This window comes from Mobula hypostoma, chromosome 17 (genome assembly GCF_963921235.1).
Source record: "Mobula hypostoma chromosome 17, sMobHyp1.1, whole genome shotgun sequence".
In the NCBI taxonomy this organism is placed as follows: domain Eukaryota; kingdom Metazoa; phylum Chordata; class Chondrichthyes; order Myliobatiformes; family Myliobatidae; genus Mobula; species Mobula hypostoma.
Genome location: NC_086113.1, coordinates 738,739 through 759,312, shown reverse-complemented (window position 1 = coordinate 759,312; position 20,574 = coordinate 738,739). Strand labels below are relative to the sequence as shown.

General features: G+C 43.3%; 1 protein-coding gene across 1 annotated transcript in view; it reads left to right on the top strand.

Moving 5' to 3' along the window:
- The window catches only part of igf2bp3 (insulin-like growth factor 2 mRNA binding protein 3), a 178,252-nt gene that overhangs the window by 89,500 nt on the left and 68,178 nt on the right, over window positions 1–20,574 (top strand). Inside the window, exons 4-7 of the mRNA XM_063069409.1 lie at window positions 6,946–6,997; window positions 9,638–9,701; window positions 16,520–16,810; window positions 19,498–19,632. Of these exons, the coding sequence (XP_062925479.1) occupies window positions 6,946–6,997; window positions 9,638–9,701; window positions 16,520–16,810; window positions 19,498–19,632 (542 nt within the window). The remainder of the gene's footprint in view (window positions 1–6,945; window positions 6,998–9,637; window positions 9,702–16,519; window positions 16,811–19,497; window positions 19,633–20,574) is intronic.

Sequence of the window (20,574 nt, the reverse complement as noted above, 5' to 3'; positions counted from 1 at the left end):
TCTGCAAACCTTCTGCCCAGGCTTTTGAAAAATATTCCCTTGTCCTTCAAGACAGATGGATGCCATTGTTGTCATCATTATTTTGTAACATTTGAACAATACTGTCCATTTCTTGGGCCCGATTACAGATTTTTTTTGCCTCAATCTCCAGTCTTTCAATTTCCTTTGAGCAAACAATGTGACATGGCGATATTAATTGTGAGGTTTTGAAAGTGGGTGTGATGAGGATGGTTTTTTTGGCTGTTTTAGGAAAAGTGGAAGTACTCACCAACTGCATCTCAGTGTGGTATGGCAGTTGTCCCGTATCTGACCGTAAAACACTCCAGCATGTGATGAAAACTGCCCAGCGGATTATCGGCACCCAATTGCCCACCATTGAGAACATCTACCGTAAACGCTGCCTGGGCAGGGCAAAAAGCATTATCAAGGATGCATCTCACCCTAACCATGGACTTTTTACTCTCCTCCCATCCGGTAGGCGCTACAGGAGCCTCCGTTCCCGCACCAGCAGGCACAGGAAGAGCTTCTTCCCTGAGGCTGTGACCCCGCTGAACCTCTTATCACAGTGCTAAGCAGTATTGCACCCATATTTTACTGGCTCCGTACTTTTATATTTTGCAGTTATTTTGTAAATATCATTTTTTCGCATTTCTGGTCAGATGCTAACTGCATTTCATTGGCTTTGTATCTGTACTCGGCACAATGACAATAAAGTTGAATCTAATCTAATCTAATCTCGGCAAAAAGTGGCAACCCTACAGCTGTGTCTGGTATTTCCTCATTGGCTTTTTCCCAACCCTCTACCAGCCTGTTATACATATATGTGTCTGAGACAGATGCCTCTACTGGCCTGTTACACGTATCTGTGAGACTGATCAGTGCAGCATTCTGATCACATTGTGTCAGGATCAAATATGCTACCAATTTTTGCTGTCCTTAATGTGTAAAAATAAAATTAAATATGCATAAGGAATGCTAAATATGGGATATCAAATGTAGGGAAAGAGAATACAGTACGTGGCAGGCCTTTGGGAGCCATGGGATCTTTGGCAAGTCATTCACTCCATGAAAGGGGGTACACATGTATATGGGCTGGTAAGGCAGGTGTACAGTCAATGTTGAGCATAACGTGTTGGAGGACAGCTCCTTCCTGCCTGGTGCTTGATATTCCTCAGTCAACCAAAGTCTGTTTCTGCATGTGGAAGAAATTCATAATCTTCACCAGGTTCTGCCTTGGAGATATTCACATTGGTCTGAGAGTTGGCCCATGTTTTCCAGGGACTCGCCATGCGCCTCTATTAGGGGACTGCACTGTGCAGCTGGGGCCTGTGGGTAGAGGACTTTTGCCTAGCAGATGCTGAGTGTGTTGCTGATTATTTTGTATGCTTCAGTGTACGTATTGATTATAGTTCGGGGTTCTCTGCCTTAAAGATCTTGTTCAGTCATCTCCCTGCAGAGCTATTCCAAACACGGTGTGAATTCCTTCCTTAGAGCATATAGGAATGTTATACTTGAGTCAGTGCAGGGAACAGCACCATCCATTCTAGGTGGTTTCTTTCAACACTTGTCAAAGCCTTTGTCCCCAATAGTTATCAAAAGTATGGCTGCCCAAAGCAATTCATGTCTCTCCTATATTCTCCTCCGAAGAATACAAGCAGTGGTATTAACCATGCATTATTAGATTTTAGTCAAGTCCGCATTGTTGTCCAAAGCTTTCCTGTTTTTCTTGCTCCTATGTTGCATCTGATATCTGATAATCCTGAGTGTGGAGAGCTTAGAGGGATGTGTTTGAATCTCTGGTGACCGCATTCTGGACTAGATCATTTCATCAAACTAGGAATTAAATCTGTGCTGGCTAACCTGTAATACCAGTTCCACCCGTAGATGGTGCTGTTGAGCAGCCAGGCCTAAGCCACAGGAGCTGATCAACTGCTTTGGTCAAGCAAATCTTTTCTGGGGATGTTCAGATTTTACTAAATCCAGGAAAAGACTAGTAGGATTGATTTTTTTTCAGTGTCAGAAATAAAGAAATTATCCAGCAATCCACCTCTTCTTTCCCAAGAAGAATCAGCCTAATATGGGATAGACACTTGGAAAGGTTTCAAAGGGCGAAGGGAGACAAAGGAAGCTCCTCAGACAACCAACTTCAATGTTGAAATGGTTTGGAAAAGTCTATTTAAATCTTCAGTTTTCATCTTTAAAATACAACGAAGTGCAAGATGTTTGCTTAAATGTAGGTACCAGTGGAGAATGGTCAAAGGAATGACGGGGGATGTATAGCGGCTAAATTTTGTGCAAGTGTGGATGAAGTGATTGGCTAGGATGGTGAAAGCTATGTGTTGTGTGTTCAGCAAAAGAAAGTTGTTGTGTGATTTAATAATGGGGACACAGTGGATTCTGGTTAATTGAGACACAATCAGGACCAGTACTTTATGGCCCAATTAAGCGGCTCCTCCAATTAGCAGAAGTTTCATGGAAATAGTTCAAAAGGTATAAAATAAAAAGAAAAACTTGGTTACAAATTATGTCACAAACACTAGGTTTTCTTTTCATTTTATACCTACTACAGGATGGCTGGTTGACTAATAAAATTTATCCTTCCTGTTTTCAGTGCTGCTGATGTGAAATTTTTAAAATTCCACAGGTGTAGTTAAAAAATAAACAAAAGAATTGAGACACTGATATTATTTTCACCAAAATACTTAATTTCATGGGAACAGGTAGTATGAAGTAAATGGTAATTAAATACACAGCTGAAGGTACTGGTAATGTGAAAGAAATGGCAAATGCTGGAACCATTCAACATATGCTTTGCTTGTTAGAGAACTAGACAATAAGACGTAGCATAATTGGACCATTTGGCCCATTGAAGGCTGATTTATACTTGTGCGTTCTAGCCTGCGCTGTAGCCTACGCAAGTGGGCTACGCCGTTGTGAGTATTTATACTTGTGCATTGTTGTGTCTGCATTGCTCTGCAATTCACCACCAAAACACTAGTTGGCGGTGGGGTTTCTGTGCCACTGAGTTTCTTCATGTTGAAACTCAAACTTCAAACAATGGTGACTGTAACTGAAGGAGGGTGAATTTTCTGTGCTTGTCCGGCCACTGAGAGACATGGACGAGGAAATGCATTTCAAATATTTTCAGATGTCGGCAGGTAGATTTGACGATTTGGTTCATCGTCTCCAACCATTAATATCGCATCAGTGTATGCACGGTATACTAGGAGACTGGCAATCACCATTCGAGTTTTAGCTTCAGGTGGGAGTCAATAGGCTGTAGCAGCTAGATACAAACTAGTGTCAAGCACAGGGTCCTCCATAATTTCGGAGGTCTGTAAAGCTTTATGGAAAGCACTGCAGCCAGAGTTCCTTCCCTACCCTTCAGTCGCCCAATGGGAAGCTATTGCAGCGTAGGAGGAAATGCGATGCTACCAAGCGGACCAATCACAGTTGTTGCAGTCTGTGTCGCCGCAAGGCGTAATTACATTTTGGGAGAGGTGCGCGTTAGGCTACGGCGTAGGGTTTGCGTAGAGTACAGCGTAGGGTGCACTGCTACACTGTACCTACGGTGTCCATTTGACGCACAAGTATAAATCAGCCTTGAGTCTGCTCCACCATACCATCATACATTATCCCTCTCACGGTACAGTAGCGTAGTGTTTGAGGAAATTGCTTTACAGTACCAGTGGTCACTGTTTGGAGTTCTATTCCTGCCACTGTGTGTAAGGAGTTTGTACAAGCTCCCTGTGACTTCATGTGTTTCCTCCGGGTTCTCTGGTTTCCTCTCACATTCCAAAGATGCACGTGTTAGGGTTAGTGAGTTGTGGGCATGCGATGTTGGTGCTGGAATTGCAGCAGTTGTGGGCTGCCCCTGGCATGTCCTCAGACTGTATTGGTTATTGACACAAACAATGCATTTCACTACATGTTTCAATGTACATTTGGCAAATGCAGCTAATCTTTCGTAGCAGCAGGAAATGCAAATCAACTGGAGGCTGATGCTGAAATATAGACTGTTTCTCTCTGCAGATGCTGCCTGACTTACTGAGTATTTCCCATAGTTATTGTTGGATTTTATAACTAAAGGGTCCAGTTTCTATGAAATAATTGGTATGTGTAGGAATACAAAAGTGATGACTTTAGGTTAGAAAGCCAGAATGTTGTTTGCTTATCAGCTGGACATTGTGTCCAATTTTTCTGAATGAAGGCATTTCACAGCCTTTTAGAAGGTTGGCTAGAATAGGGCTGAAGTTTGTTATGTTGTACCGGTCAAGATGGTGTCAGCATACAATGCTTCCTGTCACAAAAATGTCTTATATAACTTTTATAATTGTTTTTGCACCTTAAATGTGTTTCTGGGACTGTTAGAGCCTGTGATTTACAGTTTGGAGATCAGTTGAGTGATCCTGCACTTTACTGTCTCTGAGGAGATTCCGGGAAGCAAGTGGACTGTCTCGATGTGAAGAAACTTAGTGACAAAGGTGCAAGCCGATGTCTGATTCCATTATTCGCTGATTAAAGCATCGAAGAAGATTGAGACATTGAGAGGAGCGAGAGTTTAATGCCCCAGGCCTGCCTTTTTGAGCACCGCTGAGGAAGAACCTTTGAGCAGCCTATCGCTGTGTGGCTCACACATGACAGGCGGGTAGGCCTCTGCCTTATGTCCTCCTTTCAATGAATGTCGGCCGTCTCTTGGTTCTATATTTATGGTTTGGACTATTGCATTTATGGACTGAACTTTTTCAGACTTGTGGTTTTTATATTTTTTTTATCGCCCATTCCTTTTCCGTTTTGTTATGCAAGGGGATGGTGTTTGGGGGTTGAGGTTCTGTTAGTTTTTTTGTGTGGGGGAGGTCTAGCTTTTTGGGGTTCAATATTCCTGTTCTGTTTCGTGCAAAGTGAAGGAGTTTTGGGGGTTGATGTTGCCGTTTTTTCTGTTTGGGGGGGGGAAGATGGGTTTGATGTTTCTCGCTGAACGACTCGTGTTCTTTCAGCACACACAAAAGTTGCTGGTGAACGCAGCAGGCCAGGCAGCATCTCTAGGAAGAGGTGCAGTCGCTCAGCCTGAAACATCGACTGCACCTCTTCCTAGAGATGCTGCCTGGCCTGCTGCGTTCACCAGCAACTTTTATGTGTGTTGCTTGAATTTCCAGCATCTGCAGAATTCCTGTTTGACTCGTGTTCTTTCTTTGTTTTGTGGCTATCTGAAGAAGATGAATTTCAGAGCTGTGTATGGATATATCCTTTGATAATAAATGAACATCTGAATCTTTGTAGGGTGATAGAGGTTTGCTCTTTAGGGCAGTGAGATTTGCTGTGCAGTTCACAAATGTTTCTAATAGACTTATAAAAGAATGCTCATTGCTGCCTGAATAACCAGAAAACAGATCTGTGAGTTGGTAGATCTTGTGCTCATCTTTGATTTTCCCCCTAATGGTAATCTTTATGTTGTTTTCACGATCACAAGACGCTGCTGGATATGAAGAACATCGTGTCGCAGGTCTACCCCACTAGCGTGGGTCTCAATGGCAGTGGAACTGGACTTGTGGTATACTGTGTGGCCTTCTGCTACACCATGTCACAAGCAGTGCACGGTCCAACAAATGGTACAAGTGATTGTCTTGGGTGTTTTCCTTGTGATTACGAGCTCCTCGTCAGTGAGACCAGTGGTGGAGGAGCTGTGTTGCCTCAGTTCTTGCACCGACCAGGCCCTCGTGCCGCAGGGTCGCTTGGGAGAAGACAGCAGAGGCAGTGCGAGAGAGAATAGAGGTGCTGAATTCCATGCTGGGTTGGGGGCTGCCCTCCGGTGTTCACTTGGAAGGCAGGTACTGCATTCACCTGTTGTACCAGGTGCATGCTTGTGGCTCTGGGATAGGAGTTCCCAGCCTGGGGCCCGCAGACCCCTTGGTACAGTAGGAGTCCATGGCACAATAAAGGTTGGGAACCTGTGCTCTAGGTTGACAACATCCGTGCCCCATCGTTCTACAGGCCACGGCACTCAGAGACTTGGGCTGTATTATATTTTTTGGTGACTGTGTTTTTCTGCTATCAGGATTCTGTGCTGAGTGTGACTGTTGGCATGCGTTTTGCACCTTGGCCCTGGAGGAACACTGCTTGGCTTGGCTGTATTCATGTGTATGGATGAATGACAAACTTGAACTTGGCGTACAATAAGATGGACCTTTTCATAGTGTGAAAATGGCTAATACCTGGGTCATAATTTTAAGATGATTGGAGGAAAGTATGGAGGGATGTCAGAGTACTGTTTTTTTTAAAAAACAGAGTGGTGGGTACGTGGAATACTTTGCTAGTGGTGATGGAGTTAATACTTTAGGGCCATTTAAGAAACTCGACTTACACAGTGATGATAGAAAATGAAGGGCTATGTAGGAGGGAAGGGTTAGATTGATCGCAGAGTAGGTTAAAAGTCTGGTACAACATCATGGGCCAAAGGGTCTGTACTGTGTTATAATGTTCTAAAAGTTTAGGGAAATGGATTGGCTCTCTACAGACCATTTGGGGTTAGTATCATGGCTTGCATGCTAGAAAGCACCAGGTAAGTCTTCAGTACAAATAAAGGAGATGGTGTATAGTTGCTGTTGCTTCCCCCCGGATTGTTTCATGAGGGACATCATGCTCATTGTGATGCAATTCACATTGTAATTTGGGGAGCACTTCTTTACATGTTGGAAGTACTTTGCGTCATGCATAGAATAAATGGGTCAGGAGATGGGGTCAAAATGTCCTTATACAAATCATGTAGAAAACTCCCCATTTGGTAAGAGAATTCTAGCAATGATTTCAGTCTCAGATGTTTGAAATGTTCTGACAGTTTATGTGCCATATGTATACAAGTAATGTTTTTAAAGATTGCAGTAACTCCAAATTGTATGGAAGGCAGATGTTCTGGAGCATATTCACTTACCATTCCTTTTCTTTTAGGTCTTGGATGGTTTATTAGCTCAGTACGGTTCAGTGGAGAGTTGTGAGCAAGGTATGTAGCTAAGAAGTGTTTTGTTTGTAGGAATGTTGACAAAAATTGACACGAGTGTAATTACTTCTAACATACACTTTATTCCCAAAAAACCCAACACATGGCAATGGCATAGAGTGAGTGAGTGTGTGTGTGTGTGTGTCCCCGTCCCTAACTCTGAAATAAAAGAGAGATGGTGCTGCTATCAAGCAGACCAAGGTTCAGAGACCTTAGCCACGGCGAATGTTAGGGACTTTTGACCCACAAAAGCCGTGAATGAACAGCCCTATAGGAGAAGACAAAAATGCCCCATTGCCAAGTACTAGCTGAGAAGCTCACGGTCAACCGTGCTGTCCTTGTGCTTGTAGGGGCGAAGCTGGTGGCTAAAAACGGTGAGAGGTTGCCAAACGCCATTGAACAACTGTTCATGCACTGCACTGACCCTGCAATCTGCTGTTTCTGTGGTGAGAGTGATTGGTACGTCTGGGAGGGGGTGCACCAGCAACATTGCATTAGACAATGCCTGCTTAATGTCAGAGAATGCGTTGGACCTTTCCTCCATCCAGTCCATGATATGCTCAACTGCTTTGCCCTTAGGGCTTCGTAGAGGGGACACTTGAGCTGACCCGCTTTGGGGACAAAACAGTTCACTATGCCAAAAAACTCCTACAGGACCTTAATGGTGACTGGCTGAGGGAAACGCTTAACGGCCTTAACTTTGCCCCTGCTGCATTAATGTGGTGTCCGGGGAAATCTACCATGGACAGTCCAAACTGGCACTTCACCGGGTTGACGATAAGGCCATGCTGACTAAGGTGTTCGAAAAGGGTTCTCAAGTGGAAGAGATGTTCATCCATAGAAGAGCTGGCTACCATAATGTCATCTGTGTAAACAAACAGGAATGACAAATCCCTGAGAACACTGTCCATGAGGCGCTCAAACAAACCAAAGGGTGTAATAACAGTGGCTTTAGGAATGTCACTCGGATGGACAGGGACCTGGGGATAACCGCGAACAAGGTCCACATTCAAGAAAGTAATTTTCCCTGCCAGGCGGGCAGAGAAATCCTGGATGTGTGGGATTGGGGTATTGGTCAGGGGTTGTGGCATCGTTCAGGCAGTGGTAATGGCCACATGGAAGCCACGCGATGTGCGCGGAAAGCCCATGGACTGCTGGACTGCCTGCCTTGCGCAAGTGTGAACGGACAGGCCGGTGACAAGGGTATGGTGCTCCACCCATGTTTAGCGGCAGAGGAGAAGGTGAGTTCAGTTAGGTCTGGGAACACAGTGAGGAGACGGGGGAAGTTGTCCGTGGCGGAAAGGGAGCTGGACAACTTTGAAGTGCTGGTGGAACTGCGTGTGGTGGAGACGGAATAGAAAGTCTCTGTGTTGATGAGGCACCGGTTCTGGACGTCAATGAGAAGGCTGTTGGCACAGAGGAAGTCGGACCCCAGCAGGGGTGTAGTCACCACCACCACCACAGAATTCCAGTGGAACTTCTGCTCGCCGAAGCACAGCGCCATCTTGCACTTACTAAAAGTCTGGATGGCACTGCCATTTGCACCCTTGAGAGACGGTCTATAGTCCCCTGTTCATATGTCCAATTTAGTCACAAGCAGGGCACTCATCTGGGCACCTGTGTCACTGAGGAAGAGGTGCCTGGAAACAGTCTGTAATGAACGAGAAACTGACTGATCTACTGGCGCCCATAGCAGCTAATGGGTGCCAGCTGTTCAGTTTTTCAACTCCTTGGACCCGCAGGGTGGGTGGCACTGACCCAAACCTTGTGTGGTAGAAACAGGGTAGGAGACCATCGGCAATTGTGTCATGTTTAGGTGGCGGCGAGGTGGCTAAGTCGTCCAGCCGCACGGTCACACAGGCCCTCTTGGTGATGGAAAACACCTCGTCAACCTCTCTTTCTTAGAGCCTGGAGGTCTTTGAGGGGAGAACCAGCCAGAGCCGACTGCAGCACGCCTGGTAGTTCTCACAGGAAAAGCTCTCTGAAGATGAAACACGGCTGATGTCTGCCAAGGAGGAGCAACATGTGGTCTATCAATTCCTACGGCTTGGAGCTGCCTAAACCAGACACTGAGAGGAGCCAATGGGCACACTCAGACTCCGAAAGTCCAAAAGTCTCTAGAAGGAGTTGCTTAAGAGTGCCGACTTCCGAGGGTGCTGTAGGACACTCATCACCCTGGTCACCCTAGAGCTGTCTAACACTGCAACAAAGTAGTAATATTGCATGTTGTCTTGCAAGGTTCCCTGCACTGCGAAATAGGCCTCTGCCTGAGCGAATCAAAAATCATGGTCCTGCTAGAATTCGGGGAGCTTGAGAGCAACTGTGTTTGCAGTCGAGAGGAGCATCGGGGCCACCAGTTCAGAGCATTGACAAAAGTTGCCACGAGTGTAGTTACTTCAACCATACATTTTATTCCCCCAGCAAACAAACAGCGGCATTGTGGGTGTGTGTGTATATATCAGGAAAAAAGCGCCCCCAGAATGTAATAACACACAACGTAACACATAACATATACGGCAAGCTTAATCCTTGACAGTCTGGGTGAATTTTGCCTCATGAAATTAAGGTGTCCCTAAATGTTTTTAAAATACATTAATTCTGTTTTTAAAAATATCGTAATTCTTTGCACTTTACCTTCTGCAGTAAACACAGAGACAGAGACAGCAGTAGTGAATGTTACATATTCTACCAAGGAACATGCTAGACAGTAAGTATTCCATTGGACTGCAGAAATCTTCAGTGTGTCAGTAGATATAAGAATATTTAACTGAATTTCTGATTCCTCCAATTATGGAAACAGTGTTTGGAAACTTGAGCTTTATGAACTTCAGAATCAGGTTTATTATCACTGACGTAAGTTATGAAATTTGTTGTTTCATGGTAGCAGTATAGTGCAATAGATAAAAATTACTATAAATTACAATAAGAGTATATTTAAAAAAAAAGAAACTGCTCCAAAATTGGGGTAGTGTTCATGGTGCATTCAAAAATCTGATGGCGGAGGGGACGGAGCAGTTCCTGAAATGTTGAGGACATGTTCCTAAATGTCAAAAAGGGTGCATCTTCAGGCTCCTGCACCCGTCTTCAATAGTAGAACTTGCTGATATATGGTTATAATTTGCGACATAAGTATCTTTCATCTGAAGGTACAAGAAAAATGTTATTTCTTAGCTTTCCTTTCTGCCTCTCAAACTAAGTGCTAGCCCCCTAATTACTATAAAGCACAGATGGCCATATCAGGTAGGTCCAAGTGCATTGTTGGAGACAATATCTGTGTTATGTTATCCACAAGTTTCTGCAGATGCTGGAAATCCAGAGTAACTCAGCACATCGGGAGCATCAATGGAAACGAATGTAGAGTCGATAAAAGGAATAAAGTATAAAGGATAATACAAGGAATAAGGTTATTCCCAGCAGTCCTCCAGCTTTTTGTGTCTGTTATGTTACAAGTTGACGATAAAAGCTGTAGATCAGGGTTTCCCAACCTTTTTAATGCCATGGACCTCCCTACCATTAACTGAGAGGTCTGTGGTCCCCAGACAGTAGAATGGGCAGAAGAGAGACCATGCTCCCTTCTCACTGCTGCCAGGAAGAAGGTACAAGAGCCTCAGGACTCGCACCACCAGGTTCAAGAATCATTACTACCACTCAACCATCAGACTCCTGGACAAAAGGGGATAACTACACTCCCCTTCACTTGCCCCATCATTGAAATGTTTCCACAAACAGTGATCTCACTTTCAAGGTCTCGACATCTCATGTTCTTGTTATTTATTGATATTCATTTATATTTGCATTTGCACAGTTTGTTGTCTTCTACATTCTCATGATCTTTCATTGATCCTGTTATGAACATAGAATAGTACAGCACATTACGGGCCTTTCGGCCCACAATGTTGTGCCGACCCTCAAACCCTGCCTCCCATATAACCCCCCACCTTAAATTCCTCCATATACCTGTCTAGTAGTACAGAACATAGTTACTGTGTTATAGTTACTATTCTATAGATTTGCTGAGTATGCCCACAGGAAAATGAATCTCAGGGTTGTATATGGTGATATAAATGTACTTTGATAATAAAATGTACATTGAACTTTGTACTTCAAAGTACTCAATATTTCCTATAGGGAATTCTAATCAAACCCGAAATCAGTCTAGTAAATTTTCTACGCCTTGTCTTCTAGGCAATTTACCCTTTCTTAAAGAAGACAACTAAAATCCATTGCAGGGTGTCAGATGTGGTCTCACTTGCAAAGACTTAATTTTATAGACAAGTCTGCAGATGCTGGAGTCTGTAGCAACACACAGATGTCGGAGAACTCAGTGGATCAGGCGCCCATATGTTAAAGGAATTGATAGTTGACATTTTGTGTCAAGACCCTTCCATCTGAAATGCGGACTGTCCAATCAGCAGTTGTCTGACTGCCGAATTCCCCCAGAATCTTGTGTTACTATCATTCATGCTCTGATCTTACGGCAATTAAGTCCAACATTCAGGTTGCGCTCTGCCCACATCTGTAGGAAGAGCAGCTCCTGGCAGACCAGGTCAAGAATCGGGTGGATGAAATGGGAGGCTAAGGAGAGTTTTAGTGAGGTAGTCGCACCTTAGGAGTGTAGGATGTAGATAAATGGGTGACATAACCAGAAGAAGGGGAGTAGGCAGACAACACAGGATTCCCTGTGGCTGTTCCCTTCAGCAACACGTGTTTCCTGGTTGCCATTTTATCTACAGTAGCCTTCTAGGTGCTAGAGTGAGTGGCATCTCACAACTGGGACAGGGCATTCTGAGAGGGGAAGGTTGTGGTCCATGTAGGCTCTGATGACAGAGGCAGGAGCAGGGATGAGGTCCTGCCATGGGGTTCAATGCTCTTACCACTCTGTGTCAAAGAAATGTGACTAAGAAGATGGTGCAGGAGGAAGGACTTCAGATTTATGGAATATTGGGCTCTCTTCTGAGGGCATGTGGGACCTCTTAAAAACAAGATTATTTCATCTGAACTGGAGGAGACTGATATCCTCACCAGGGGATTTGCTAGTGTTGCTCGGGTGGGTTTAATTGGAGTGGCAAGGGCTGGCTAATAGTGGATGAGCATCTTTGGATTTGTGACCACAACTAATGTTTTGAGATAGTTATGAGTAAGGATAGAATTGGGTCTTGTGGGAAAATACTAAATTGTGTAAGGGGAGGGCAGATTACAACAAGATAAGACAGGAACTGAGGGATATTAACTGAAAGAAGCTGCTGTTAGACACGTCCATGTCTGACATTGTTTTAAAACCAGCTGATCAGTGTTCAGGATCAGCATATCCGCTCAGAAGTATGAACAAGAATGGAACAGGAACCTTGGATGACCCAGGAAGTCCCAATTTTAGTCAGGAAGGAAAAGGAAGCAAATGTATGGTTTAGGAAGTTAAAATCAGACTATGGCCTTGTGGAATATAAAGATAGCAGGAAGTATTGAATCAGGCAATTAAGGAGTCCAAAAGGGACCATGAAATCCCAAGCCATTAAGAAAAAGAGGCTAACCAAGGAGAGGGTAGATCCACTCAAGGATAAAGGAGGAATGTCGTTCTTAGAGGGGCTGAGGTACTAAACAAGTACTTTGTCAATATTTACTAAGGAAAAGGATTTGGAGAATGGTGAAAACAGAGTGGAACAGAACAGTACTAAGTGAATACTTTCTGTCAGCTTTTACCGTGGAGAAGGAATCGGAGGATAGTAAAGACAGTGGGGTTTGTTAATGTGCTGAGACATGGCGAGATTGAGGAGGAGATAGTGCTGGGTCTTTTGAAAAGCATTAAGACCATAAGACATAGGAGCAGAATTAGGCCATCTGGCCCATAGAGTCTGCTCTGCCATTCAATCATGGTCGATCCTTTTTTCCACTCCTTAACCCCGTTCCCCAGCCTTCTCCCTGTTGTTATTGATGCCATACCCAATCAAGAACCAAGCAAGCTCTGCTTTAAATGCACCCAATGTCCTGGCCTCCACAGTGGCCTGTGGTAACAGATTCCACAAATACACCACCACCTGGCTAAAGAAATTTCTCAGCGTCTCTGTTTTAAATGGACAGCCTTCTATCCTGAGGCTGTGCCCTCTTGTCTTAGACTCCTCCACCACGGGAAGCATGCTTTCTGCATCTGATCAGACTGGACATTTCAATGAGATCCCCTCTCATACTAAATCCCAGCGAGTACAGACACAGAGCCTTGAAACATGAAACTCCTCTGAACCCTCTCCAATGCCAACACATCTGTTCTTAGATAAGGAATCCAAAACTGTTCAGAATACTTGAGGTGTGGCCTCACTAGTGCCTTATAAAGCCCCAGCATCATCTCTCTGCTCTTGAAATGAATGCCTAACATTGCATTTGCCGCCTTCTCCACTGACTCAACCTGTAAGTTAACCTTTAGGGTGTTCTGCACAAGGCATCCCAAGTCCCTTTGCATCTCAGATTTTTGGATTTTCTCTCCACTTAGAAAATATTCTGCACATTTATTTCTACTACCAAAGTGCATATTGTATTTCATTTGCCACTTTCTTGCCCATTCTTCTAATCTAAGTCCTTCTGCAGCTTACCTGTTTCCTCCACACTACCTGCCCCTCCCCCAGTCTTCGTATCATCTGCAAACTTGGCAACAAAGCCATCTATTCCATCATCTCAATCATTGATGTACATCATAAAAAGAGGCGATCCCAACACCGACCCCTGTAGAACACCACTGGTCACTGGCAGCCAACCAGAAAAAGATCCCTATATTCCCTCTCACTGCATCCTACCAATCTGCCGATGCTCTAACCATGCCAGTAACTTTCCAGTGATACCATGGGCCCTGAACTTAGTAAGCAACCCCATGTGTGGCACTTTGTCAAAGTCCTTCTGAAAGTCGAAATATACAACAACAACAACTGCATCCCCTTTATCTATCCTACTTGTAAACTCTCAAAGAATTCCAACAGGTTCATCGGGCAAGGTTCTCCCTTAAGGAAACCATGCTGACTTTGTCCTATCTTGTCCTGTGGCACCAAGTACTCCATTACCTCATCCTTAACAGTTGACTCTTAACATCTTCCCAACCACTGAGGTCAGGCTAACAGGTCTATAGTTTCCTTTCTGCTGCTTCCCTCCCTTCCTAAAGGGTGAAGTCACATTTGCAATTTTCCAGTCCTCTGGCACCAAGCCAGAGTCCAATGATTTTTGAAAGATTATTTCTAATGCAACCACAATCTCTAACACTACCTCTTTCAGAACCCTAGGGTGCAGTTCATCTAGTCCGGGTGAGTTATGTACCATTGCGTCTCTCAGCTTTTTGAGCACCTTTGCCCTTGTAATAATAACTGCAGCCACTTCTCTTCCCTCACACCCTTCAACATCTAGCACACTGCTAATGTCTTCTACAGTGAAGATTGCAAAATACTCATTTAGTTCATCAATGTGCCTATCTAAGTCTCTTAAATATCCCTAATGTATCTGCCTCTACCATCTCTCTTGGCAGTAAATTCCATGCTCTTACCACTCTGTAAAAGAAAGAAAGAAGAACTACCTCTGACATTCCCTTGTACTTCCCCGCCATCCTTAAAATTATGCCCTCTTGAATTAGCCATTGCAGGCCTGGGAGAAAGCCACTGGTGATCCACTCTATCTATGCCTCCTACATTTAAAGATCATTAGTGCCTTTTGTTATATGGTTTTGATGAATTAACACCATTCTGAATCAGTGATCAACTTATAATTTCTGCGATACACACTTGAGCCGAATTCCTCAACTATGTGTTGCACAAGATTTCTAGCATCTGCAGAATATGTAATGTTTACAATATTTTGTTTTCCAGAATTTGTATAGAATTGCAGAGTTTGCCTTTTGAGTTTTTGTATTAGAACATAGAATAGTACAGCACAGTACAGGCCCTTTGGCCCACAATGTTGTGCCAACCTTTAAACCCTGCCTCCCATATAACCCCCCACCTTAAATTCCTCCATATTACCTGTCTAGTAGTCTCTTAAGTTTCACTAGTGTATTTGTCTCCACCACTGACTCAAACAGTGCATTCCACACACCAACCACTCTCTGAGTAAAAAACCTTCTCTAATATCCCCCTTGAATTTCCCACCCCTTACCTTAAAGCCATGTCCCCTTGTATTGAGCAGTGGTGCTCTGGGGAAGAGGCACTGGCTATCCACTCTATCTATTCCTCTTAATATCTTGTATACCTCTATCATGTCTCCTCTCATCCTCCTCCTCTCCAGAGAGTAAAGCCCTAGCTCCCTTAATCTCTGATCATAATGCATACTTTCTAAACCAGGCAGCATCCTGGTAAATCTCCTCTGTACCCTTTCCAATGCTTCCACATCCTTCCTATAGTGAGGCGACCAGAACTGGGCACAGTACTCCAAGTGTGGCCTAACCAGAGTTTTATAGAGCTGCATCATTACCCCGCAACTCTTAAACTCTATCCCTCGACTTATGAAAGCTAACACTCCATAAGCTTTCTTAACTACCCTATCTACCTGTGAGGCAACTTTCAGGGATCTGTTGACATTCACCCCCAGATCCCTCTGCTCCTCCACACTACCAAGTATCCTGCCATTTACTTGTATTCGGCCTTGGAGTTTGTCCTTCCAAAGTGTACCACCTCACACTTCTCCAGGTTGAACTCCATCTGCCAGTTCTCAGCCCACTTCTGCATCTTATCAATATCTCTCTGCAATCTTTGACAATCCTCTACACTATCCACAACACCACCAACCTTTGTGTCATCTGCAAACTTGCCAACCCACTGTTCTACTCCCACATCAAGGTTGTTAATAAAAATCACGAAAAGTAGAGGTCCCAGAACAGATCCTTGTGGGACACCACTAGTCACAATCCTCCAATCTGAATGTACTCCCTCCACCACCACCCTCTGCCTTCTGCAGGCAAGCCAATTCTGAATCCACCTGGCCAAACTTCCCTGGATCCCATGCCTTCTGACTTTCTGAATAAGCCTACTGTGTGGAACCTTGTCAAATGCCTTACTAAAATCCATATAGATCACATGCACTGCACTACCCTCATCTATATGCCTGGTCACCACCTCAAAGAACTCTGTCAGGCTTGATAGACATGATCTGCCCTTCACAAAGCCATGCTGACTGTCTCTGATCAGACCATGATTCCTTAAATGCCCATAGATCCTATCTCTGAGAATCTTTCCAACAGCTTTCCCACCACAGCCATAAGGCTCACTGGTCTACAATTACCCAGACTATCCCTACTACCTTTTTTGAACAAGGGGACATTATTATTAAACAAAAACAGGGAATTGCTAGAAATAATCTATAGGGCAGGCAGCATCTGTGGAAAGTAAATAAATCAAGTTCACTCTTATACCTGTCTCCAGAGTAACGTGGTTAGCTGAGTACTACCAGCATTTATTGTGGAATTTGAGCATCTGCAGTGTTTTACTATTTTTCTTTGTCATTAAAACCTTAATTTTAACTAATGCTTCAACTTAATCGTCTATAAATAACTACTTTGAATAGGGCAATTGAAAAACTTAATGGCTACGTGCTGGAGGATCATTCGCTGAAAGTAACCTACATCCCTGATGAGATGGCCGGCCAACAAAGTTCACAGCAGGCGCCGTCGCAATCTCGGCGTGGTTTTGGACAACGAGGTGCACCCCGGCAAGTGTCTCCTAGTGGGATGGCTAGGCCAAAACAGCAACAATCTGATGTTCCTTTGCGAATTGTAGTTCCAACCCAGTTTGTTGGTGCCATTATTGGGAAGGAAGGAGCCACGATCCGAAATATCACAAAACAAACGCAGTCAAAGTAAGGATTCCACTTGCGGCAATTGTTAAGTAACAACTGGTCATTTTGTTGTTTGTTGATGTAGGTTTTTTTGTATCCATTTTGAGTTTGGTTTGGTGGTGGGGTGAAGAATGTGCTAGATGAGAAGATCTTTAAATCCTAACTAGACTGGATGAATATAAATGTTGACTCAAATATGTGGGGATTGAAAAGGATGTCAAGATTTTTTTTGATGGCTTTTATGTGGATAAGATGAAAATGCTTTTTGGGATACTGACGCAGCAGGTGCTGAGGTTGAACCTCAGGTTAGATAAGTCATCTTGATGGGAACGCAAATGCAACAAAATATTGTAAGGAAAAGCAATCTGTTAATGCATAATCAAAATTGATTTGATTTAGTTGAAGTACAGAGTATTTTTATAAAAAATAATACTCTGGCATTTGGAGTTGTAACAAAACTAAGCAAAGATATGGAAACATCCTATCACAGTTTAACCAGTTAATTAACTACATATTAGTGATACAGGAATGCTTGATTTGGAACAAACTGTTAAACTTGTCATGATGAAATTGTCCTGGAACTAGGGTTAGGAATAAATTTTTATTTATTTTTTTACTGCCCCGCAACATCTCGATGATTCTTTTCATTGTCTTATGGACACAGCTTCGAAGGCAAGGGTTCCCAACCTGGGGTCCACGAACCCCTTGCATATTGGTATTGGTAACAAATGATTGGGAGCCCCAGTTCTAAGGTATCAGCAGTACCACTGGTGACTGACGTGTGGAGTAGTGATTCACAAGAAGCACAGCTTTGGCCAAAACTAAATGATGTATTAAAAAATGTGTTCGTGCAGCTGCTCCTTTTCTCATGACCTTGAGATTTAGAGATGGGCTCAATGTCAATTAAAAGATTAAAATGACATGTACTTTCGGGTCCCAGAATGTTGCAAATTACATCAGAATCACAATCGTCTAATATTGTAACAATCATCAAGTCCCATCAACTCTGTAAGATACACATATTCATACTTTGAACCTTTGTGTTCAGAATACTTGAATTGGCCATTGCAAATAAACCTGGCTGTCTAGTACAAATACAATATTTATACTATCAAACTATTTGAACTGAGTGATGGTACTTTTTATTCTTAAGCACAGATTGCAAACTTTGGTGTGGAATAATATTGACTACATTAAGACCAGTGCTCTTGGTAAGGCAGTCCAGGAGGTTCACTTTCTCACCAGTCTGAGCAGGTTTTGAGTCCTGGGGTTGTACCACACAGAAGCAGGTACTTTGACCCTCTGCATTGATGCCACCATCATGTCTTGTCTAATCCCATCCCACTTGCCTGCATTAATTCTATTCATCTGGATGTTTCTGTTCACTCCTGTGAGCTCACTGGCTTCCATGTGACTTCCACAGAAAGACATCACACCGAACTACAGTATTCCTTCAATTATCTTGTGGGATGCTAGACTAAGATTGGTGATCAGTAGCATTAGTGGAAAAGACTTAAGTTATTGTACAAACTTTATGTGCAGATGTCACTATCACTGATAAATTAGCTTGGATTAATTCTGATTTGAATGTAAATGTGACAATAGCCATGGCTTGATGTGATGGTTTATGGTTTTGATTGAGATGTGTTTTTCTGTCTGTGTTTTTCTCCTTGGTGTGTTCGTTGGTCTTTCCTGTTGCATCTTTACGAATTTGGTACTTGGCATATTGCTTTTATCTGTATTTCAGTTACTTGCCTACACTCTTGTTGAGAGGGTCGGTATTTCAGTGCCTCAGCAGAGAAGCAGAAGCAGAAAGGAAAGATCCATGCCCATTTAGTTTGGCCAGGGATTGGGGAGGGAGGGAGGAGTGATTTTGGCCGGGGAGGTCGCCTCTGGCTGGGTGGACGGATTTGTGAATTCATCTTGACTAAGCAAGAGCCTCCATTTTATTGTGGTGCTTGAGATGGGTGAGATGGGCTGGTTTACTTTCCAGATCTGTTCATACTTGATGGGGTAAACAGATGTTAGCTGCAGCTTGGGAATTTTTCATTTGCTCAAATCCATATACTGTGGATTTTCCTTTACCTTTCCATCTGGCCTAGTTTTAGATGGCAACTGGCTTGCCTTTCAATTAACAATCACAAAATCCCATGGCTAAATTTTTTTTTGTATTTTACACTATTTGAAACCTAGGATATTTGTCTTGGAAATTCTATTTTGTGGTGTGCAAATTGTGGTCACAAATAACTTCTGTCTGTGGCCATTTGAAGCTTGTTGTAATGTTTTGTTGAACAGTTAAAATTATTTTGAATCAAAGCACCTTGGGCATCTCTCTGTCAAACAGTAGTGCTGATTTTCTATGCTGAAATGTTGTGAACTAGAAAGAGTCAGAGTGTGGAGATGATGTCAATTCTACTGTTTATAGGCTTGTGCTGAACTCATTGAGGACTCCAGGCCCAAAGGGATAGGTTTGGGTTATTGGGCAGATAAACTATTACGGTGAGTAAACAATGAAGAGCTGTTGCTCAGGCTGGGGTAGCTGTGAACATCTTCCAGCAGAAAGGATGGAAGGGTTGGAGTAATAGGGGAGAGTGCAGTACTAAATTTTTGATTTAATGTCTTTCACTGTGTCCAGAATTGGATTTGTTTCTATCCTGTAGGTGTAGCTAGACTCTGCTGATTCATGAATACTGTGTTTCTGTTTGTAGGATTGATATCCATCGCAAAGACAACGCAGGTGCTGCTGAGAAACCGATAAGTATTCACTCAACACCCGAGGGGTGTTCTGCTGCTTGCAAGATGATCATGGAAATCATGCAGAAAGAAGCTCAGGATACCAAATTGTACGTGTATGAAGTAAAATCGTTTGTAATTCCATCCCTGTGTGAACAGTTTAGTTTGCACCTGCACCATAGCCAGGTTTTCGTTTTTAAATTGCTGGATTATGACCCATTAAGGATTAGCTTTGTGTAATAAGTAGTTTGAATTCAGTATTCGTACATGGGCAGCATAGAGTACTAATACTATTCATGTAAGATATAGGAGTAAAATTAGGCCATTCAGTCCAATGCTCCACCATTCCATCGTGGCTGCTTTATTATCCCTCTCAACCCCATTCTCCTGCCTTTTCCTCATAACCTCTGTCACCCTGACTAATCCAGTACCTATCAACCTCCACTTCAAATATATTTAATGACTTGACCTCAACAGCCGCCTGTGGCAATGAATTTCACAAATTCACCACCCTCTGGTTAAGAAATTAGTTCTCTAATCTCTGTTCTAAAAGGACATCCTGCTATTCTGAGGCTGTGTCCAAGACTCCCTCAGTGTAAGACTCCCCTGCACGTCCACTCTGTCTGGGCCTTTCAATGTTCGGGAGGTTACAATGTGATCTTACTTCAGTCAGAAGTACTTTACCTCCAACTTGACGATTGACAATCAGGTTTGTTATCACCGGCTTGTAATGTGAAATTTATTTACTTAGCAGCAGGAGTTCAATGCAATACATAATCTAGCAGAGGAAAAATAAATAAAATAATAATAATAAACTTTTGTGCATCTGCAATTGTTGACCTTGAGGCCAAATTGTAGTGCTCTGTGTGTTAGTGAACTTAAGCACAGACTGGAGAATCTCCCAGTTAGGGTGATCCCTGTGCACTCTTTCCTGTGGCACAAGAGATTCTGCAGATGCTGGAGATCGTCATCAGTCCTGATGAAGAATCTTGGCCTAAAATGTCATCTGTTCATTTCCCTCCATGGATGCTGCCAGACCTGATGTGTCCCTC